This window comes from Lepidochelys kempii, chromosome 3, assembly GCF_965140265.1.
Source record: "Lepidochelys kempii isolate rLepKem1 chromosome 3, rLepKem1.hap2, whole genome shotgun sequence".
Taxonomy (NCBI): Eukaryota; Metazoa; Chordata; order Testudines; family Cheloniidae; genus Lepidochelys; species Lepidochelys kempii.
The window spans coordinates 105,302,319-105,327,283 of NC_133258.1; the positions used below are offsets into that span (position 1 = coordinate 105,302,319).

Sequence of the window (24,965 nt, forward strand, 5' to 3'; positions counted from 1 at the left end):
TTTTTCACCTAAAGCAAAAGATGGAATATTACAAAATCAGGATATATAACACAGAAAACAGCAAGCAAACGTCTTTACTTCTAATATATTTTTAGTGTTGTGGAATACGAAATATATCTGAAAATGTTTTATAAAATGTGGTTGTGTCTTGTTATACAGGTCTTACGGTGGGAGGTTGTGTGAGAGTGTATTTGTGTGTGTGCATATTATATATACATCACACACACACACTCTCCCTCTCCACTCAGAAAGTAATAGAACTAAATGAAAGAGCCCAATAAGAAAGGGATTTTGTTTTAACTTGTTTAATAACTCTAAATTCAAATTCCATCAGTTCAATAGTATAGAGACAATTGGATACTGTAGGGATGAGGGCCATAGGGGTAAATAGAGGTGAGATTCCCATACCAGCTCTGGCCCTTTGATACCAGGTAAAACGGCTGGAATGGTGTAAAGGGGCTCTAAAAGCCCTAGATTTGATGAGGGAAGAATTCCAATGGTGCAGGAACTGAAGAAGACAGAAGCAGGCTGTCCTTCAAGGACTCCTGAGGCGTTGGCATAGGGGACATGCCAAGGATGGGTTTAGGAGCAGAGGAGGCGGGTCATGGGTAGACCCACAGCACATGGGTTTATGGAGGTTTGGACAGTGCTGCTGTCCATAGGGCAACCTGGTGAGGCTGGCATGAGTGAGCTGTAGCTCACGAAAGTTCATGCTCACATAAATTGGTTAGTCTCTAAGGTGCCACAAGTACTCCTTTTCTTTTTGCGAATACAGACTAACACGGCTGTTACTCTGAAACATAACTTAAACAGTTCATCAGAACTCTCTACATTACAGCAGGGGTCTCTCCAGCCCTCAGAGCAGCCCAGAATCTGAAGGGTGAAAGGGTGTCTTAAAGCTACTTTTGTCTCCCTCCCGCAGTGTGCTAATCCTGTGCTGCTCCTCTAAGTAGCAGCCCAGAATCTCACCCAGGATTTTTAAGACCGCTTGCATTGCAGCGCACACTACACAGTGATAATACTTGTTTATGTTTAGTGGTATTTGAAGACCGTTTATTTTTCTTCTTATTTCTGGTTCACCTTTGACAATTTAGCAACTAAACTATGCAACAGAAGCATTGAGAGAAATAAAAATGGACTGTTAAAAACAAGGAAGTAGTTTTCTCTATCTCATCTCTGCCTCTAAGTGCTATATTTTTTTATGAATAAAAGAGGAAACAAAGTTACGCAGTGGTGACTGAATTATTGGCAATGGTGGCACAAAGTGGGTAGGCAGGTTTTGTAAGCAACCAAATATCACTTTTCAGGTTAAACTAAACAAATAAACCCACATATCATGGTATCTGGTTTTCCTGAGCTGCTTTGCCTCAGGAAACCAGGGTTTGTGTTGTCTGACCCCATAACTGATTCCCTGAGGAATTAAAAGGCTTGTTTGAACTTAAATAAAAACACAGATGCTTGAAGCACCAATACCAGAACCATCCCACACCACTACTAGTGGGAAGTAATGGAGCAATACAAAATGGTAGAATAATTAACCCTAACAAACCCATATCAAAGAGGAAAATTCAGAACAATTTAGATCTTCTATTCTATAACTCCAACACTATACTTCTACTTGCATAAAAAAGTTTCCAAGCCTTTCTACTAATTCCTGGTCATAATACTCTGTAAAAATAAGATAGTCTGTATGTATCTCTGGAATCTAAATATCAAAACAGTAAGGCACGTCTCCTGTTGTTTCTAGTATTTATGGGGAAGTATAAAAATATGTCGGCTTGACGTTGCCCAGGATCTCATCTTCGTAATTCGGAAGGCAGCAGAAGAAGAACGCCAGGCCTATTTCCATAATGGTGGTGGTCCAAGCAAAGCCATAGGCCCAGCTGAACATATTGACTCCTCTCATGTCAATTTCATTTGTGAACTTCACTGGATAAATGACCAGGGCCATGACCGAGAACGCAGCTGAAGAAAGAGAAAAGACAACAACAACAAAAAGTCAGAATGAGTGATTAAACTGGTATCCATTAGAGTTTTTGCCTTGATGTTATCTCTAGCTGAATCCACCTTTGTTTTAGAGGTTTGAGGATTTACTATTTGGATGGACTTTCCATTGATTTTAATTGAAGTTTCCAAGTGCCGAGTGTCTATAGAACTGGGCATAGACTCCTTTGTTTGAAGAGTCAAATAAGGCAAGTACCAATTTTACAACAGGTACCATTTTAAAAGGCAACCTTTTCCTCATACACAGTCTTACCAGCAGTAAAGAGCAAGCCTCCGATTCCTCGTATGAAGTTGAACCGAAGCGTATCAATGGCGAATGCTATGATGGCCAGGGCAAAACAAATGACCAGAATGATATAGCCTAAAAGGAATGTGGCAGCAGCAGCTCTCCCCCAGGCTGAAATCAGAAAGAAAACATATTATGAAGGCAACAATGTGTTAAGGTAGATTCATGCCTGCCTTAAAAATGAAGTGTTTTCATTCAGACAAACGTGAGAAGAGGGTAAACTCACAAGGAGAGAACACAGCCACCTACTCTCCTTTGACTGGTTTAGACTGTACCAAATGGTTCTGATCCAGCAGAGAGTTAATGCAAAATGTCTGATGTTTAAACAAACATTAATTTTGAACAGTATGTTATAGGAATGTCAAAGAATTTCAATATTAAGCACTGAGGCAGAAATGTAAGAATATCCAGATAACTTATTTCACTAATACAGGGCATTTGTTCAGCAACTGGCAGTCATGTCTCTGTTGTATATGTCTATCATGGCACCAATGGGTATTATGCATAGGCATCAAATGAAGAGGAGGCTTTTCCTCAAAGGCAACTTAAAATCTTCCATTTTAAAAAATTGTCTATATTAGCAGACCATGCTGGTATGTGAACATAAAAGTTTGGCATTATTTAGCAAATCTATAATCAGACACAAATAATCAGGGATAGATCATGACTCTAAGATTTGCATGTTGGAGGGCACCTTTCATGTATGTCTGTTCCTCTGGCTCATCCACCAGGTCTTTTAGCATAGTGATGACTGCTTCACTTTCAGTAAGCAATATTGGTATTATAGAAATAACCTGTGGCCAAATCCATAGGTTCTTACTCAGGTAAGTTCTCACTATAATTAATAGGTGTTTGGATGAGTAAGGACCCAAGGATTTGTCCGACCACATATAAGATCCAGTTGGATCTTAAATTCAATCTCTATCATGTCATATGTTTAGTTTTAGCTACATATCCCAGATCAGTACAAAGATTCTTGCTCTAGTGGTAAGATTTTCAAAAGAACCTAAGTGACTCATTGACTTTCACTGGGAATTGAGCCCACACTAAGTCTAGAAAGCTCCACACAAGTGCAATCAATGATCATTAGAAGTCATGATGTCATGATGAATTCAGATCTCCCACACCCTTATGATTTGCACTCCAGAACAAACTAAGACCTCCAGAGCTCAAGGTGTTTGAAATATGTGAGTGATGAGATGATCTTTGGGCCCAATGAGCCTTGGTTGGGGGAGGGAAAATCAAGGCCAATCCTTGGCTCCCTTGTTACATTGGATAGCAAGTTCCAAATGTACTCTCTGGTTATCTTGCTTTTGTTTTCTTCTTTCCTGTGGTGTTCTGTTAAATACTACACTGATGACTTTATTATGTGCTCACTTCTTAATATTGTGACAAAGTTCCTGCTCTACCTTGGTGGGTCTTGCGCTTATTGGCGGATTTGCTCACCTTGGAGCTTCACAGCAGCCCTCAGCTTGGCCGTTTTTCTGAATTCACAGTCCAGGTCAACTCCTCCTGTGTCTGGCCAGGAGTTGGGAGGATTTGGGGGGAACCCGGGCCTGCCCTCTACTCCGGGTTCCAGCCCAGGGCCCTGTGGAATGCAGCTGTCTAGAGTGCCTCCTGGAAAAGCTGTGCGACTGCTACAACTCCCTGGGCTACTTCCCCATGGCCTCCTCCCAACACCTTCTTTATCCTCACCACAGGACCTTGCTCCTGGTGTCTGATAATGCTTGTACACCTCATTCCTCAAACAGTCCACGTTCTCTCTCTCAGCTCCTAGTGCCTCTTGCTCCCAGCTCCTCACACGCACACCACAAACTGAAGTGAGCTCCATTTTAAAACCCAGGTGCCCTGATTAGCCTGCCTTAATTGATTCTAGCAGCTTCTTGATTGGCTGCAGGTGCTCTAATCAGCCTGTCTTAATTGTCTCCAGAAGGTTCCTGGTTGTTCTGGAACCTGCCCTGTTACCTGACCCAGGGAAAAGGGACCTACTTAGTCTGGGGCTAATATATCTGCCTTCTATTACTCTCCTATAGCCATCTAGCCCAACCCTGTCACAATATGTATCTGTAATATTGGCTAAATGAAAGGAGCTCACACTACTTAAAAGCAGCAGTAGAGTGCATGAAATGGACTTGTGCTCATATGGGCTGCATTCTTTTTCTCCTTAAAGGAAGCAAACAAATTACATGTAACCCTGTTAACACACTATAAGATGATGCAGTTTAAGAACCACACAGTATAAGGATATGCAGAAGATGAAGTTCCCATAGCACTGTTACCTTGTCTGTGTTTCTCAGAGCAAGTACTTCTGCTTTACTTTTTAAATCGTGCTACATTATGTTTTGTTAGAGTATGCTGTATAACCTACAGGATGTGCAGAGTTAACAATGATTCCAGTGGCAATCAAATGTGCATTAATGCAAACTTTTGAATTTCATATATAAAATCTCAATCAATGCAGCTATTTCTGAGGTGATATAATAACTCCCAACACCATGAACTGTACCAGCAATAAAACTAATGCAGCAGTAAAAAGACTGCAAAGCTGTTTTAACCAGGCAGCTCAGGATTCTCCCCAGCATGAGGAAATCCCTACGGAAATGTCTACTGCCATTAAGCACCCATGGTTGGCCCATCTCTGCTGACTTGGCCTCATGAGGCTCAGACGAAGGGGCTGTTTAACTGTGGTGTAGACATTTGAGCATGGGCTGGAACCCAGGCTCTAGGACCCCACAAGAGGGAAGGGTCCCATAGCCTAGGCTCCTGCCTGAGCTCAAATGACTACATCACTATAAGACAGCCCCTTAGCCTGAGCCCCATGAGCCTTAGTCAGCTGACATGGGCCAGCCATGGATGTTTGATTGCACTGCATACATACCAAGCTTTACACACCTTAGGATATGCCCGCTCTACGTCCTCTCACCCAGCATAGGTTTCAGAGGGGTAGCAGTGTTAGTCTGTATCAGCAAAAACAACGAGGAGTCCTTGTGGCACCTTAGAGACTAACAAATTTATTTGGGCATAAACTTTTGTGGGCTAGAACCCACTTCATCAGATGCATGGAGTGGAAAATACAGGAGCAGGTATAAATACATGAAAGGATGGGGGTTGCCTTACCAAGTGTGAGGTCAGTCTAATGAGATAAATCAATTAACAGCAGGATACCAAGGCAGGAAAAATAACTTTTGAAGTGGTAATGAGAGTGTCCCATTACAGACAGTTGACAAGAAGGTGTGAGTAACAGTAGGGGGAAATTAGTATTGGGGAAATTAGGCTTAGGTTTTGTCTGTCAGCTTATGGCCAAGTGAGGGGGATGTGGCCATTGCATTGCTTGTAGCAAGCCCCAGATGGTGTAATGGCCCTTTGGGCCGTTAAGTCATTCTCACTTGCATAGAGGGCCAAACCAAACCCCACCAGCAACGCTGGAGATTGGGAGAGTGCGGAGGTGGCAGGGAGCCATTCTCCTCACTCAAGTTCCAGAACAAGCATAGCACAAATAGGTGGGGGGAATTCTGACCCAATCCTCTGGTCTATCTCCCTTTCTCTCAACAGTTCATTGAAGGTTTTGACCATCTCCCATTACTTTATGATCCATGTTCCATTTCTTTTCATTACATTTCACTAATTCCTCCCTCCCCACATTATAAAACTTTTTTCTCCCTTCCCACCCCCAGTGCCAGCTGAACCAAGAGCCCTGAGGGGCCCCTGCCGTTTAGCCGGGGAGGGTGGGGGTGAGACTCTCTCATTCACCTTGCTCCCCACCTCTTCATGCCACTAACCAGTTTTTTCCTCCCAGCTATTGCAAATGCCATGACTCTGTATGAAGGCACACTGGGAGAGACTGGCATACTCCCTGCCTTAAGGGAGTTGGCTATATGGCAAGAACAAACATGCTCACTGCAGTATTATTACATTTTATGCATCGCTTAGTCACATAACCATTGCAGGTTTCTGACTCCATCTTCTGCAGCAGAGGAAAATTTTAAATCGAGGTTTTAAAGATTCAGTTTGGAAGACGTAGAGACTTTAAGATGCTGTGCTCAAACTAAATCTAAGCTGCAGAATGCTACATCAGAGATCCAGTCTAAGAACAGACTTTTTGTTAATTAATTATATGAACAATTTTGATATATATCCTAATTTTGTGTTTCAATCGGGTCCAGTCTGATGATGATTTAGATTAACCCAGAGCCAGATTGTGACAGGGACCTCGATGTCATTGTCAACAGTTCAGTGAAGATCTCTGGTCAACATGCAGCTGCAGTCAGAAAACTTAATACGCTAGGGGGGCATAAGGAATGAACAGGAGAATAATATAGAGAAGGTTATAATGCCTTGATATAAGTCCTTCAGAATGCTGTTTGCAACACTGGCCACCCCATCTGTTAAAGGATATTGCAGAACCGGCGGGGCTTCCAAAAAGAGTAACGAGAATGGCTGAGGGAATGGAAAAACTTCTCCTATGAAAAGAGATTGAAAACACTGGGATGTTTTCCTCAGAAAGGAGATGAACAAGAGGGAACATGATAAAGGTATATTACAGTGATGCAAGGTTTAGAAAAGGTAGATCAGGATCTTCTGTTCTCTCTCTCTCTGTTCTTCTGTCTCATAACAAGAACAATGAAATTTAAAGGTGGGAAATTCAAAATTGATAAAAGGAAAAACTTGTTCACAAACTGTGTGATTAATTCACTGCCACAGGAAGTCACTGGGGTCAAGAACTTAGTAAGATTCAAAAAGGAATTGAACATTTAGGATAAAGAATATCAAGGGTTATAATAATTAATTATAACAACAATTTTAGAAGGGATATTAAAACTTGTACTTCAGGCCTTAAGACAATCCCTGCCTATTAGAGAGCAGGATGGTACCTAATATGGGGTCCAAATATCCTGTACTTTCCTACTATGGGTTTCTTACACCTTTTTCTGAGGCACCTGCACTGGCCACTGGCAGAGACAGGATACTGGATTAGATGGACCATGCATCTGATCTAGTGTAGCAATTGCTATCTGATTTTAAGTGACAACACAGGGGAGTAACAGATAGTAAAACCACATGGCCTCCTGCACGGCCACATTAGTGCTTCCTGCATTGTGGCTGGAGCCTCAGGGGTGAGCCATGAGCAGGTAGGCAATGAGGGTATGGGAGGAGGGCAAAAAGTTATTTCCCTCTGAAAAAGGAGGGAGTAAAGAAAGAATTGTGACTCTCTGGGTCACTTGCAGAAGACCCAGAGCAAAGGCTCAATCTAGTTTAAAATTCATTGGGCCAAATCCATCTTACATGTAACACCACAATTTAGTGGGGTTGAAAATGATGAGGTTGCACTAGTGTAAATGAGGGCAGAAATTGGTCCTAAGTCTCTCACGTTATCCACTGTCCACTGTGTTCTTGTGTTTTGCTTTAACACATGGGTAAAGTATAAAACACCGAGGCAAATGTTAACGCATTTCATGGAAATGTGGAATCCAATCAGATCAACAATTTTTCACAAATATACACAGACTCAGTATACATGAGACAGAGAGGTCTCTGGTTTTAGTCCAGCCCATTTAAAACTGAAACTAAACAAAACACAGACAGAACAGCAGTTTACTTAGCTTTCAGGATGTCAAGCTAAGGTCATAAAAACACACACCTATTTGCCTGAGATCAATTAAGCAGCTGAGAGAACTGCAGAGTAATTTTTTTTATATGTTTAAAGGAGGTCAGCAGAGAAAAAAAAAGAAATTTATCCCAGAGAATCCCTAAATACTAGAGATGGACAGGAAATGATTTTCCTGTCCTGTGAGAATTTTCAAAATTTTGAAAGTTTTTCCATCCTAAATCAGGACAAAAAGTCAAAATCTCAGATTTTTCATGAACTGAAAATCCAAGACATTTTTTGGAATGGGTTGATTGAAATGTGTTGTTTCAATTTTGAATTTTATATATGCAATATATGTATATTTTACTATAAAGTAATGTAAATATTGAAACAAAAAGAATTTTGCAAACAAAAAATGAAAAAGTTTTCATTTAGAAAAGTTTGAAATTGAACATTTTGAAACTTTTTTCAAAAGGGGAAATTTGTCTAACCTGATCCTTTCCTGCAAAAAGTTTTGGTTTTGGTGAATTGGCATTTTCCAATGTACACCAGCATTCTAAAATGATATCATCATCATTTGAATGGCATGTCTGCTTCTTTCTTCTTGTATCTCTCTACCACCAAATCAAAGAATGTGTATGATAATTATTAAATGCCAGGAAACTATATACTTTCCAGTCTTAAAATCTCATTACAACTGGCTTTTTTTTTTTTAAGTTTTTGTCTTTGGAAACAGGGAAGGCCTTATATTAGGACAAGTAGAAGAGAACCCAAATCTTTATTTTCATATAAAGCAGAGTGAGGAATGGTCCTTCCAGCTATATTTGTTTGATTTGTGAATGGTTAAGCTATCCAAAGGAAATGTTGTAGCAACGGTGTAACTGGGGATCCGAGTATTCTTTGATAAGGCAAGTCTTCAGTCAAATGTAGGTTTAAGAGTTTTATTAGGAATTCAGAGATACTGGGAATGTTGCTTTCTGATTTTCCTGACTTACCTCCTCATGTATTCCAGTTTTACGTACAATTGAAGGGCTGTTTTATACACAAAAGGATGCAAATTTAATTTGGGGTATTGTCTGCCCAGTGACGTCTTATATTCAAAACCTTGAAACCCACACTGAAATTTTTGTACATGTTTGTTCCAAATTTTCTCTGATAACACAAGGGCCACAACACACTGAAAATACGCCTCATAACCTAATTGCTGTATACGAAACAAAACAAAGATTCTGGGTTCTTGTGTACTAGCCCACATTGTGTACAAGTATTCCCATCCATGCCATTCCATCCCCTCATTGTGTTTATTCATGCCATGGGTACTCCACTTCATGTGCACTACCAAGTACCCTAGGCCTGGCTCATCAGGATGAAATCATGGAGAGCTCAGATATATATCTCCTTGTCTGATTAATAAGAGCACAATTCCTCAACTTTTAATTCCTTCTGCCCTGAAGCTGAAAACATAACCAGCCTTTAAAAGAAATATAAATCTATTGTCAGCTGTTCATACATCTCAGCAATTATTTACATTATCATCAGATTATCATTTTCATCAGAGCTGTTCAGTCAACAACCTCTGCAGCCCCTGCGTGACAGTGTGGTGGGTGACACAGCTGTATTAAACAAGGATAGCTTTAATTTAAAAAAATGGAAGACGATATGAAATGCCAAACCTGCATTGAAAATGGAATAATACTTTGATTCTAAGAGCATCCCAGTGCCAGAGGGCAAGGGTATCTAGCAGTGAGTCTCAGCTGGCCTGAGCAGCTGAGCATACTCCAACTCACTGTTGCCATAATCTGTACCTAACAGGTGTAAGGTATCATATGCTAACTGGTTACATGTTGGTCATTAATATTTTTCTTGATGTATGTACAGGGGATATATGAAGAACTGTAAATGTGCTGGCAATATGTTTTTGGCAGGTAAGGCTTAAGGGACCCCACCCTAGACCAAGGAGTATGATTCTGCCAGCTTGAATGTGTCTTCAGTGTAAACTGAGCAAGGAGAGAAAACAGAAATACGTTTACGTATAAGGTAAACAAAGCCATCAAATTAGTGAGGGGCAGAGACAACCACTTAACTATCCCAATGAGGTGAGGGGACAAGACAGCCAACATAGCGCTGTCCACACTGGCGTTTCTGTTAGTGTAGAATCATAGAATCTCAGGGTTGGAAGGGACCTCAGAAGGTCATCTAGTCCAACCCCCTGCTCAAAGCAGGACCAATCCCCAATTTTTGCCCCAGATCCCTAAATGGCCCCCTCAAGGATTGAACTCACAACCCTGGGTTTAGCAGGCTAATGCTCAAACCACTGAGCTATCCCTCCCCCCTAAACTTGTGTTGCTCGGGGGGTGTTTTTTTCACACCCCTGAGGAACATAAGTTTTGCCAACATAAGTGGTAGTGCAGACATGGCCTAACTGCTGGTAATCAGAGGCTTCTCAAACTCAAAACAGACTGTTTCTCATTAAAAGCAAACAGACCTTCACCTTCTCATCATCTTTCTATTTCCAGACAGCATCATCTACACACTCATCAACATATTTGTTGAAAAATCCAGAGTCCACAGTTTTGACATGCCTGAAGACCCTCCTCCTTTTGGGGGAAGAAGTTCAGTGTAGGAAACATTTCCACTTGAAGAGTTTTGTGTTTGGTCATGGCGGGAGGGAAGGGTTCCTCCACCATCTAGAGGGAGTGGTTCAGTTTCAGCTACACTCCTCGGCACACATACTTGACATGCAGGAGCTTGATTTAGAAGAGAGTCCAACAAAGCTTTGTGCTAATGAGGGATCCTCCCTGATGCTTAGTGCTAAGAAGGGAGCAACACGGGGTGTAGAAGAATCATCAAAGGGTGCAGCAGAGGAGTGAGTGAGGTATTAAAAGTAATGTGCATGCCAATGCCTCACAATTGGCTTGTTCAGAAGAGAGGGCCCAAGTACCCGCAGTTCACACCAATTTCAACAGGAATTGTGGGCATCCTCAGGATCAGACCTTAATTTTACATGTTTTGATGCTTGGTTTGATACATGGTTTGCTCGTTCAGTCTATTTTGAGCTAAATTTTAACTAGGGGTTTTTGGAAAAAATATGTAACATATTAATAAGCCAATCCAGGTAAATCATATCAGTTAATCCCAATGTAGCATGTTATGTCTGTTTTCTAGCTGTTACTACTATTTGGACAGAAGACCTTGTCAAGGATTAAAGATGAGTTGATTAAAATAACCTACAGATTAAAAGGGATCGTCTTTTATAGCTCAGCCTTACAAACAATGACTATTAAGCAAAATAGCAGTGTATCCTTTTCCCAAAGCTTGCTCGCACTCTTACATCTGGCTGAAGCACAATGGATTTACATCTCATTTCCAAAAACAAGAATTTTTAATCAGATAACTCTTAGTCTATAGTTTGCAGCAGAATATGAGCAAACTGTGTTCAGAAACCTTGCTGTGGCTAGCCTTAATTGCAGTGAAGGAGTTTCCCTGGGTAGGGAGTGGCTGTGAATAACTTTCTGATAGTAACTTTCTGATAGAAACCAAATCCTTCCCACCCAAGAAACAAAAAAGCCTACAGGGAGAGACGTGATGCTGTTTGCTCATTTCTTCTCCCTGTGACTGAACAAGAGGGCGATATTAACAATTTTTGCTGATGCACTAGTATTGGCTGTTGATAGGGTGGTTAACGTGATTGGGGAGTACAAAAAGAGTCTATGTTATAGTTGTATAATTAGGGACAGATTCTGATACTTTTATTCAATATAGAGGCATCAAGGTCTCGTGGACAAAGCACTGGACTGGATTTCAGGAGGCTGACAGCTCTATTCCTGTCTTTGGCCTGTTGGTGACTTTGGGCAAGTCCCTTTACTGCTCTGTGCCTCAGTTTCTCCTACTGTAAAATGGGGATAATGATACTGACCTTCTTTGCAATCTACTGGTGAAAAGCACTGCATAACGAGCTAATTATTATTACTCTGATTGGATAGCAGCTTCCTCTCCAGGTAGCTCCAGAGACTTCAGTGGAATCGCTTGTGGAGGAAGGCTCTATTCAGTGTCAGTAAAGGCATCAGAATCTGGCCCTACAGTAATCATTAAGCAGCACTTAGATCAAAATTAAATGTTATTTGCAACACATATGTGTGTCACATATATATGTCTGCACATATTAATGCTTTCATCCATATAGCATGTATAGCGCTTCAAAGAGTCATACGCCCTCCCACACACACACCTTCCTAACTTCAAACTGATTTAAAATCCAGTGTATTAAATGGTATAGGAGTTTCCAGATCAGCTTGGACCTTCTTTACCATGATAGTGTAAAGTCATTCCTCCTCTACTAAACGTCTAGCTGTGGTTTAAGTTCTCTTCCTTTAGCATCATTGGGCTAAATCCTGCAGTTCTTACTCAATCAAAGCTGACTAATTTGAAACCATTGGGATTTTTGACTGATCAAGAACTTGCTAAAGACACTTTGAAAAAGTTCCCAGGAGGAGCTTGGGGTATTATTATAATATTAATAAGGATAATATTCTCCTACAATCTTGTTCAAAATTGTTCAGAATAGATACCAGCTGTCAACAAGATTTTCCCTGAAAAATGTGAAAGCATGAGGCTATGTCTACACTAGCACTGCTGTCAGTATAACTGTGGTCGGTCAGGGGTGTGAAAAAACACCCCTCTGACCGACATAAGTTTCACCGACAAAAGCACCAATGTGAACAGTGCTATGCCAGTGGGAGCACTCTCTCCCGTCAGCACTGAGTGGCTACACGGGAGACCTTACAGCAGCACAGCTGTGCCACTGTAAGATCTGTAGTATAGACTTAGCCTGAGAGATTTTCTTGTTTGCTTGTTTATCCTCCCAAAGTTATTCGAAGTCAACCTTATAATGGGACTTATATCCAGCTCTTACTATGGAGGAATCATCATCACTCCATCCTGTCAGATTCTCTGAAGAGATGACCCAACTAAAGAAAAACGACAGTGCAGTACCGTTTTTACCCACATGCACATTCTTCCACAATTCAGTACCGTTTTTACCCACATTCATAAATCCTCAGCACGGTTACCTCCTGTGTGAAAGGTTAGAAAAGTAACTGAATGGTGCATGCTTAAGAGTTCATTGTCTGAGCCTGCAAAGTGCTGGGATCTCAGCACTTTGTCCTCAGCTGCTTCTATTTTCATATGGTAGCTGGGATCCCTCAGCATCTCACACCATCAGCACTGTTTTAGCCAATTTGGCTGTAATTATTAGGGAAGCAATTTGATTATAAAGAGTATTTGTTGCCATCTGAGAGGGCTCTTTGTAGAGTTAGTTACCCAACTAAGGCAATAACTTATTTAGCAAAGGGTCTTATGAAATGCACCTTGCAATAAATGTGTAGAAGGGTGAACTGTGAAATGATAAAGAAAAGTATGTCAGTAATTGCAAATGAGGAATATGAACTGCCACGCTGTGGGCCTGATTCCCCTCTCACTTACTCCAGTGGAGTTACTCCTGTAAGCAAGAGGAAAATCAAGTCATGTCTGTTCTTTTCTTCCCTTCTTATCAAAGTTCCTTAAGAACAATATCACTGAAACATTTTCAGTATTGTAGCTATTACATTTAACTAGGAGCCCATTTTTTCTAGCATTTAAAAGTCTAGCTACTGTGTGAATAGTAAATTCTGTGTATGTTTTGTATTAAGGCTTGACCTTAAATAATGTTATGCTTTTTTGAGAGATGATTTGGAAAGTAGCGTGTGGCTAAGAACCTCTCCACTCTGTAACTGAAACTACCTAAAAAAACCACATTGAACCTGTTTGTTTCAGGTTTTGGCTGTAGTATGGACAGGATGAAGTTCTTATCTTCAATTTGCCCTGCAAATAAGGGGCAGAAGGATTGTCTTGTGGTTAAGCAAGTGGACTGGGACTCAGATGGGGGCTCCATTTCCAGCTCCACCACAGACTTCCTCTGTAAATCTGGGCAAGACACAATCACTCTGCCACAGATCCCCCATAAAATGGAGATACTAATGCTACCCTAGCTCACAGAGGGACTGAGAGGATTAATTCATGAATGTTAGTAGGTTTCCAGTTACTACTGTGGTAATGATCATGTAAATAACTAGACTAGAACATGTATGCACTTGTTGTAGCGGGGTCAGTCCCAGGATATAGGAGAGTGACCGGAAGGTGAGCTCTGTGTAGTTCAAAAGCTTGTCTCTCTCACTAACAGAAGTTTATCTAATAAAAGATATTAGCTCACCCACCTTGTCTCTCCAGAACAGAACAATTCAATAAAGATTGTGTGAGAGATTTGCAAGGAGGATGAAAGTGGAGAATTTTGCACACATTATTATTATTTGTATTACTGTAGTACTTAGGGATCATGGATCAGGGCATCATCATACTAGGCATTGTACAAACATGTAACAAGAAGGCAGTCCCTAACTTACTCAAGAGAAAGAGATGTTGTACAAAGAAAGCTGCTGAATTATCCCATTGTGTTGTTTCATATAAATACATCATCTACTGAAATTGACCTCTGTGCTGCAAATAACATTTGTTCTTATTGATACAAAAATTCGACTGGTATTAACAGGACCTGTATGTTGGCAGTGGAGTCACTGAAGGAGCAGTAGCTCCACATTGTCATACCTAGATTCAGAGATTGGCTTGAACCAAAGCCATATATATGAATGTCCTGGAATGCAGGGAAAGTTTAGATTCAGATCTGGATAATAACTTTATGGCTCAAGACTATCTGTTTCAAATGTGTAGCTCTTCGTTACAGTTTTCAAAGTAGTACACAATATATGCTGTGTTCAGTGTACTCCACTAACAGATAGAAAACCTGGCCCTCATCCCACCCAGTGCTGAAAAAGGCTGTTCCCTCAATCTGGCAATATGAAAAGCCCTATAATGTTCTGCTCATGGTGATTTATTGAACTAAGTAGAAATGAAGTCTCTCGTGTGTTAATTTGGGGTCAGATTCTGGCTGCTCACACACCATGAGGAGATGGGGGATAGAGACACACCTGCCAAGGCTCAGATTCACAAAGGGACTTAGGCATTGTGACTTTGGGCGTGGTGGCACCCAACTTTTAGGCACCTAGAAAGTCACAGGAACAACATTGCAATCCCCAAAGCCTAGGCTCCCTATACAATGAATGGTGAGAGATAGGCACCTTAGGCTGTGATCCCCAAAGCCAGCATGGTAGGCAGGGAGCTGTCTGAGCTAGCCAATGGGAGATGTCGACCAGAGGGGGGTGAGAAAAGTCCCACCAATCTTTTGGAGATAAGCACCAAAGTCTGGACTGCAAAAAGGCACTTAGCTCTCGTGGTGATCCATGAACTGGGTGAAGATAGGTGGGTTCGGCCACCTTAGTTGCAAACAGAGCCTAAAACAAAATGGCCAGGGGAATGGATGACCTCCCTTACAACCGTTAGCCTAGGGGTACTCACGCAGGTTGGGGAGACCTTCTGTTCAAGTTCCCCTTCCTCCTGAAAGGAAGAAAGGATTTGCCATCTTCCAGGTGAGTGCCCCATGCACCAGGTTATAGAGTTGTTCTAACTCTTTTAAGGGCCCCATTAATATGTAATTAGTCAATTGTTTAAAGTTGAATATGTTCAATAGGAGAGACTGGGGGGGCACATCAAAGTATTCCATAGCCTAGTGATTAGGGCACTCACCTGAGAGATGGCAGGTCCTTGTTCAAATCCCTTCTCCCCTTGACATGGAGGGGGGATTTGAACTGGTGGTTTCCCACATCCTGGATGAGTACCTGATCCACTGGGCTAAAGGCAGGGGTGAAAATAATATTAACACTTACGAATATGGTGTATAACTCTCTCCACCTTGGGCGGAAGGGGCGGGGCTGGGGGCGGGTAGCGGCGGCGGCGGCTGGGACTCCTGGGCCCTTTTAAATCGCCAGCCCTGGGGCAGCTGCCTCTTTTGCCCCCCGCTCCCAGTCGGTGGCCCGGGGGGGACATGGGGGACGACAAAAGGGGCAATGATGTTAAAGCTCTGCCACGACAGCACTTTAACGTCAACTGCATACAGGCCGGTACCGGCTTCCTACTAGCCTACTTTCACCCCTGGCTAAAGGTATAAGAGAGGTCATTTTTTGCCACCCTCCACCCCCATGCTTGAGGGACCTAATCTGGTAGGTGACCTTTGAGTATGCCTACAGACTCGGGCTTCACACGTGACTTACACAGTCTAACATCTGTCCCTCCTAATTTGTGAATCTCTCTGGGGCTTAGGCAGGAGATAGGTGATGTGCTGGCCGCCGCTCCCCGCATCTCCCATTGGCAGGGAACAGTGATCCGCAGCCACTGGGAGCTGCGGGGGGGGCCATGCCTGCGGACAGTCAACGTAAACACAGTGTCTCGCGGTCCGCCAGCAGTTCCTGATGGGCCACGTGCCAAAGGTTGCTCTGTAGAATGACTAGAATGACTAGAATATAATATTGGATGGTATGTGGAAGTCACTGCAAATATTGAAATTCCACTTGCCATGTGCACAAGCACTGTGTGGGTTTTTCAAGATCTGCAATTAAGCCTAACATTTCACACTAAATCTGAAGGACTCAAACCTGCATTTGTCCTATGCATGGCATTTTTCATTGAAATTGATGGAAGTTCTGCTGGCCAAAGGACTGCAGGATCAGGCATGATATGAGAGAATAGACAGATTGCATGTATTAAAGATTCTTTCATCTTATTGTGCACCACATTCAACTTAGCAAAACAGGAGCAATCATTTTCCAGCAACAGGCAACAAGCACGTTCAAACATGTCAAAAGCCTGCAGCATAATACATTAAATATTTAAAAGGCTTTGGCTAAGGCTTTCAGAGGCATACCTTGTTCTGGAAAGCTCATATAGCCAAGAGTCAGGAAAATAAAAAGGTGTTGTGCCAGCTTCACAAAGTACAGATGCAAGCATGTGTTCACTTTAAAAAAAACTTTGCAAGCCCAGCTAGTTCCCACATAGACACAGTCAGTATTGTAGTTGTCATCCTTTCACCCAGGCTTTTGTCAAAGCTCAAGTGTACTATCCTTTTTAGTAACTTTACATTATCTAAGTCGTTTGCCACTATGACTCTAAAGCAAACCTTGAATATTTTATTGCAGCTCTTTCTTTTTTGGCCATCCTAATCTTCTTCGAGAATAAAAACAACCTACCTTTCACCTGATGCTTCTTATATGTGGCCTTTAGAAAAAAGGAGACTTTTTTTCCTGCAAAATTTGAGGTTATCTCAGCAAGATGTATTTGAGAAATAAGTATGTGCACAAATAACACAAAAGTTTAATGCTTTTAACTATCCTATCTCAAATGACTTGCTCTAGAGTTGAGAAATTAAAAAAAAAATTGTCCTAAAAGGAACCTACGGTCTTAAAGTATGTTTAGAAGGTTGGATAATTAAATTTAAATATTTGAAACTCTTGAGGATGCAGTAGAGTTTATAAACTCCTCAGACTCTCACTTTTCACAAAGTTTATAAACTTTGTAAATTTCATCCCTTCCCAGTCTGATTATGTTCAAAGATGTTTGATTTTTCTAGTGCAGCCTCTGAAGGTTTATACAGGATAAGTCAAACTGCTCAGATTCAAATTCCAAGTTTTGCTAGTGAAGAATTTAATCTGAATTTGTGTACTTTATTGAATAACATGTATGGTCTTTATAATTAAATCTAATTATCATAGGAGTAAAATATATTTACTATTCCTTCATCCGATGAAGTGAGCTGTAGCTCACAAAAGCTTATGCTCAAATAAATTGGTTAGTCTCTAAGGTGCCACTAGTCCTCCTTTTCTTTTTGCGGATACAGACTAACACGGCTGCTACCTATTCCACTAATGTTGATAAGTTTCACTTGCAGCAGGAAGCTGACTCCCAGGGATACACATCTATCACAACAGTGGGATCAGCCCCCCTGCAGCAACCCACCTTCCACAGGACTTGCAGAAGACCCTTTTGGGCCTGCAGTAAATTATGGGTGGGGCAGAGAAACTGGAAATCAAGCCAATAGGAGAACAGGGAAGAAACAAGGAGTTCACTCCTCACAAAAAATGTCAAATCACTTCTGCCCCCTTCTATCTACATTGTCTTTCTTCATGTCTCCATGCTTATGAAAAGGGGAAATGTAATCATACTTGCGATATGGTTTGTGATATCGGACACTTGTCCTCCTTAACGTTTTTATATTAGTATAGATAAAAGGAAGCACACAAATAAAATTCGTCTTTTATTAAAAACCTGATCATAGGTGCGCCTTTTCCTTTAGTTTTCAGTCTACACCAATAGCAAAGGCAACTTTTAAATTTTATTACAGGAGTTTATTACAGGTACAGGAACCTACCATGATGCATTCAGGTAGAGGGTTATGGAGCCAAAAATTAGCGTTCCCACTCCAGCCAAAAAGGATCAGTGGAAGGCAGTTTTGATTTCCAGCTCAGAGCTGGTCAATAAGATATGGCATTAACCTAATCCAAAGGGCTCAGTTTGCCCATTCTCTCCAGATCCAAACCATGTCCCAGTACAGAGGGTGGAAGTATGAGCTTGTGATTAAAACACAGGATTAAGAGCAGCCAGGAATTCTGAATTCTGTACCCAAATTTTGCCAAAGACTTCCTGTGCAACCTTAGACCATTCATTTAGTCCCAAATTTTAAAAAGTGTCCATTAAACTGGGGTGCCCCACTTGATGCACCTATGGACTAGTTTTCAAAGGCACTGAGCATACAGAACAACAGATGAAGCCAATGGGAGTGTCAAGTTGGACACACAAAATTAGTAAACATTTTTTAAAATGTGGGCATTCACCTTTCTGTGCCTCAGTTTCCCCATCTATAAATAGGAGATAATATTTGCCGATTGTGTTTTGAGGATTAATTCACAGATGTTTTTAAATTGACTTGAAATCCTCGGTTGGAAGGTGCTATAGAACTCCAATGCATTTGTCTGAGAAAAATACAAAAGCAGGGAAGAAAGACCATCATGAAAAGCCCAGGGCCAGCCTGGACCCTAAATTCCAACCCTTTGTCTGTGAGGGACATGGGCCAAGATCCACAAAGGAATTTAGGCATTGCAATGCTGAGCTGAACTTTTAGGTGCTTAGAAAAATCACAGGAACAGCACCATAATCCACAAAGCCTGAGTGAGGCATCTGGGCTCTCTGTACAATGAATGGGGATATATAAGTGCCTTAGACTGTGATCCACAAAGGCAGGGAGCTGCCTACACTAGCCTCTGGAGATGCCAACCAGAAAGGGGTGTGCTAAGCTGTGCCCCTCTCTTGGAGAAAGGTTTTCAAGTCCAGCTGCAGGGCAGTACCTAGCTCTGCTAGTGATCCACAAATTGGGGGAAGATAGGCATTCAGCTGCCTAAATGCAGGCCAGGCTCAAAGCAAATTAGCTGGGGTAGGACCTGCCTTACAACCTTTAGCTTACTGGATAGGTACTCACCCAGGATGTGGGAGGTCCCTGGTTTCAGTCCCCCCTCCACTTGAAGGGGAGAAGGGATTTGAATAAGGCTCGGCCATCTCTCCAGCAAGTGCTCTAACTACTAGGCTATAGTAGAGTCATTCTAAATCTTTTACTGGCCCAATTAATAAATAATTATTCACTTGCTTAATTAAAGTGGAACAGCTTTGAGCGGAGAGACTGAGGGAGCCCCACATCAGAATATTTCATAGCCTAGTGTCTACTAGGCCACTGACCTGAAAGAGATGACAGATCCCTATTCAAATCCCTTCTGCCCCCTCTGGGGTGGGGAGAAACATCCTAGTGCCTAGGTTAAGGTGTGTTCCTTAACCACTGAGCTAAAGGGTTATTAGGGAGGACTGCCTCTTTTTCCCCCAACTGCTTTGTGTGAACTCACCGAGGGGCTGGATCTGACAGGTGTGATCAGAGGCCACCTACCAGATCAGGCACACAGCTTAGCCATCTGATTGCCTGTCTTTCTTGTAATCGTCTTGTTGACGTTCTTCTGTGAATCACTCTGAGAGACAGGCATCCAGATGCCTACAGTGCGGCCAAAGTGCGCATGCTCAGGCAGGAGATACGCACCCGCTCACCTACAGTGAGGCTGCAGTGCACACATTCAGAGGAAAAAACATGGGTGCCGAGTGAATTTAGGCACCTACAGGATTAGGCAGCAGTGAGAGTTTTGTGGCTCATAGCGGTACCTAAAAAAGGGACATAGATTCCTGAATCTGTGGGCTAGGTGCCTGAGTACCTTTGTGGATCACATCCCTGGTGCCTAGGGAGAAAGAATACCATTGTAGAACTGATTAATATAACATTCATGTGGGATTGGGGTGGGGAGGGTTACCCAAAGGGCATCAGGGGTAGAAATAGAGTCCCCAAATACAGCAAATGGTGAACATGCTTGAAAAATTCCAGTAGCCCACAGTGAATAACTTGTTTCAGAATAACAGCCGTGTTAGTCTGTATTCGCAAAAAGAAAAGGAGTATTTGTGGCACCTTAGAGACTAACCAATTTATTTGAGCATAAGCTTTCGTGAGCTACAGCTCACTTCATCGGATGCATATTGTGGAAAATACAGATGTTTGTTTTTATACACACAAATCATGAAAAAATGGGTGTTTATCACTACAAAAGGTTTTCTCTCCCCCCACCCCACTCTCCTGCTGGTAATAGCTTATGTAAAGTGATCACTCTCCTTACAATGTGTATGATAATCAAGGTGGGCCATTTCCAGCACAAATCCTACCCCCCCCCCCCCGAAACAAACCCTAACTTCTTTCTGACTAGTGAATAAATCACCATTATCTTTTCATTACCATCAGTCAATGCAGAGCATGGCCAGAGAGCACAATTTGTGCATGGGTGGTACATTTTCATGACACTTTTGGAAGGCTCAACCAAATGGACGCTAAGGGTCTGTGTCTCTACTGCTGTGCACCTTGAACAGACATGTATACGTACAAGGTGAGTGTAACATGCTACTATTCTGATTTGGTAGTGTTTATACACACACTTTATACAGGTGTAAATAAGTATACAAGCTGCAAAACAGTTGAGAATCAGGCTACTAGCCAAAGGGCCCTTATGACTTGAATTAACATTATCTAAGTGACTTCATCAGAGTCCAAACTTTTATCAAAACTCCTCCAGGTATGAAAACCTTAATTCAGACCCTTGTCAAAGAAAAAGCACGTTCTCCTTTCAGCGTTTTGTTTCATCACCACATCACAAGTTGTGCGGTGTGCTCCCTGATATAATTTTAGAGGCCACGTTCTGCAACCTGATATTTATTGTGGACCTCTCTGCTTCACAGCTGTTTTTTTACATCCCAACAGTTCCTTGCCAGTGAAGGATGATCCCATCTTGTTAACCCCAAGTTTACCCATACAGCTTGCTATTTATTGCTTTATGGGCTTGTCCTCCAATAATTATTCATTTCTGGAAAGCAGAGATTGTAGTTATATCTAAATAAATTAATCTCCCATGGTTCAAATGTTCCCTGCACTGTTTCCATATGTGTCTTTGTACCATGAACATACATACCCTCTAGCCCTATGAAAATAGCAATCATCCCTCTTTCTTTTCTCTCAAAAGATCAACCTTGTTCCACTCTTTCTCCAAAAAATGCTCTATGTATTGGAATAGTGAGCCCTATTTTTTCCCATCAAACTGATGAGAGGTGAGTTGAGTGGGGTAAGCTCAGTCATGTGACCTAGACTCACTAGGGGCTGCCAACCCCCATTGCAGTCACTTACCGTAGTCCATCAGGGAGGTACACGTCCACTCGAGCTCACCAGGGAACATTGTACAGCTTTCCCATAACGAGGCTTGATGCTGATAGGGCTCCGTCTCCGACTCCAGCCAGCCCCTGCCAGCCAGCGCAATAAGGCCAAAGATGACTGCTATGCCTAACATCAGAGGCAAGATCCATCTGCACCTTGTGTAGTCAAGGCCATACTGCACCATCTTGTGGAATGGTCAGTGGCTTCTCTAGAGGCCAGGTGCACAGACTGATGAGCTTTTTCTGCTACTAACTCAGCAGTGTGGGACAAAAGTGTTTTATGAAGGCTCCTGAAGAGTGTGTGTATATGTCTGAATAGGTGAGTGAGAGCAGCTTTTGAATCAGAACAGACACCGAAGGAGGGAGCTCCACCTAAATTCCAATGACTAAGAGCTGTAGTGGTGGCAGCAGAAACCTGTTTGAGCTGCACAGAAGTTGCAGGGCTAGGCTGTCTCATCTGCTTGGCTCCTCTTTCCTCTCTGCTGATTGGTAAACGCACCAGGCACCATTACACTCCCTGGCCCTGGGCTTTTAACCCTTTCCTGGCTGTCACTTCCCATTAAGGAGCAACTTGGATTAAACAAGGTGCTTTTGCACGAGAGTGGGTGCAGGTAACACAATTTCACAGTAAAAGCTAAAAACCAATTTGCATTGTAAGCTCAAAGTTGTCTGAAACTTTCCCCTTTAAGGCTAAAATGTCCCATGCTGGGCCTCTACTCCAAGGGGAAATCTTTTGAGCATGTTTCCTCAGCCATTACAAAGTTAGGACAGTGAAGAAAATTTCGGACTCTTTCTTGAAAGAGCTATGGCAAAAATCAACAGCTGAAATTTGACAGTGACAATAGGGCATGGCTTGGAAGCGTTGAGGAGCAGTGCATGTTTTTATGGGGAGAAAATAGGTTTGATTTGACTATGCTCTACGAATATTCTCAGCAGGCACAGTACAATAATTGCGGCTAATTCTCCACGGCCCGAGTGTAAAATGCTACTAAAACAGATTACTCCATTTGCACTAGTTTGATAGCCTTTGCTTCCACTTTGCACGGAAGTAAGATTATACAATGCAGTGGAGAATTGGGCTCCTCTGGGATTGTGAACTGTGCCTTTAACTGCTGACCATCCCAGAGAAAGAGCCTGGGCAGGGTGCTGTGAAGCTGATGTTGTGTTATGCACCAGCTGGAATGGACACAGAATATTTTCTGCAAGCACCTTAAGCACTGAGTGATCACTGAACACCATACAGCCTCCAGTAAGGTATACATATGCATAGCTAGATGCCATAACTCAGTAGTTCTCAACCAGGGGTACCTGTATCCCTGCAGGTTCTCAGAGGTATTCCAGGGCGTACATCAACACATCTAGATATTTGCCTAGTTTTACACAGGCTACATAAATAGCACTAGCAAAGTCAGTACAAACTAACATTTCATACAGACAATAACTTTTTTATACTGCTGTGTATACTGTACACTGAAATGTAAGTGCAATATTTATATTCCAGTTGATTTATTTTATAATTATATGGTAAAAATGAGAAAGGAAGCAATTTTTCAGTAATGTGCTGTGACACATTTGCATTTTTATGTCAGATTCTGTAAGCAAGCAGTTTTTAAGTGAGGTGAAACTTGGGGTACACAAGACAAATCAGACTTCTGAAAGGGGTACAGTAGTCTGTAAAGGTTGAGAGCCACTCCCATAATTGATGCATATTGAAATGGCTCCACAGTGGCCTCCCAGTTTAAGCCAGAGAAACCTTTTGAGCAATTGATCAACTAGTAAAAGGGCTCCACCTACTTCTGACCTCCACACCCCATCAAAATATTCCTCTGGCTGAGAGAAGTGGGCAGGTGTCTGGGAGGTCAGCAATCCTAAGTTCTGTTCCAACCCTTTCCACTGCCAATACCTGCAGCTTCACCGGTGACAATTTCTGCAGCATGGTTATGTATTATCAGTACAAAAACCTGCATCATATTGAAATGTGGAATTGCAGGGATGGCACAAACTACACTGAATTTAATATGAAAATAAAGATGACAGGACAACTGTACTAATTGTATTATTTAATTTGTATTGATTAAACTCTTCAACTTTTTCATTTAAATGGAACGGTCACAAAAATTCTAGTCTGCTGCAGAGCCCAGGGACCTTGCTGTAGATGTTAGAGCTGGTATTTTGCAGAGTGCACAGGGCAGGTCTATGAGGAAGGTAGATATTGTTAGCCCTGTGACAGATTAGGAATATGTGTGTGTCAGATGGTGAACTCCACCTTGTATTTGTGCACCCTATTTCAGGGGCTGCACTTTATACTGTAATCTTCATGTTGGAGTGTGACCTCATAATGTATTGCAACCTTCATTGTAGATTAGAGTAGTGCTAATAAGCGATGGTCACATAAACACCACCCTATACTGGAAACATACTGACCGCTATGCTTCCAGCTTTCATCCAGACCACACCACACAATCCATTGTCTACAGCCAAGCTCTACGATACAACCGCATTTGCTCCAACCCCTCAGACAGAGACAAACACCTACAAGATCTCTATCAAGCACTCTTACAACTACAATACCCACCTGCTGAAGTGAAGAAACAGATTGACAGAGCCAGAAGAGTACCCAGAAGTCACCTACTACAGGACAGGCCCAACAAAGAAAATAACAGAACGCCACTAGCCATCATCTTCAGCCCCCAACTAAAACCTCTCCAACGCATCATCAAGGATCTACAACCTATCCTGAAGGACGACCCATCACTCTCACAGATCTTGGGAGACAACCCAGTCCTTGCTTACAGACAGCCCCCCAACCTGAAGTAAATACTCACCAGCAACCACACACCACACAACAGAACCACTAACCCAGGAACCTCTCCTTGCAACAAAGCCCGTTGCCAACTCTGTCCACATATCTATTCAGGGGACACCATCATAGGGCCTAATCATATCAGCCACACTATCAGAGGCTCATTCACCTGCACATCTACCAATGTGATATATGCCATCATGTGCCAGCAATGCCCCTCTGCCATGTACATTGGCCAAACTGGACAGTCTTTATGTAAAAGAATAAATGGACACAAATCAGACGTCAAGAATTATAACATTCAAAAACCAGTTGGAGAACACTTCAATCTCTTTGGTCACTCAATTACAGACCTAAAAGAGGCAATTCTGCAACAAAAAAACTTCAGAAACAGACTCCAACGAGAGACTGCTGAATTGGAATTAATTTGCATTAAATTAGGCTTGAATAAAGACTGGGAGTGGATGGGTCATTACACAAAGTAAAACTATTTCCCCATGTTTATTCCCCACCCCCACCCCACTGTT

General features: G+C 42.1%; 1 protein-coding gene across 1 annotated transcript; it reads right to left on the reverse strand.

The window, feature by feature from the left end:
• Window positions 1-1,525: 1,525 nt before the first annotated feature.
• On the reverse strand, window positions 1,526-21,820 carry LOC140909057 (p53 apoptosis effector related to PMP-22-like). The gene is made up of 3 exons (XM_073337446.1): window positions 21,610-21,820; window positions 2,258-2,401; window positions 1,526-1,965 (listed from the first exon to the last, which is right to left on the reverse strand). Exons 1-3 carry the CDS (start codon window positions 21,818-21,820, stop codon window positions 1,751-1,753), a joined length of 570 nt encoding a protein of 189 aa, XP_073193547.1. The 3' UTR covers window positions 1,526-1,750.
• Between the last annotated feature and the right edge of the window lie 3,145 nt (window positions 21,821-24,965).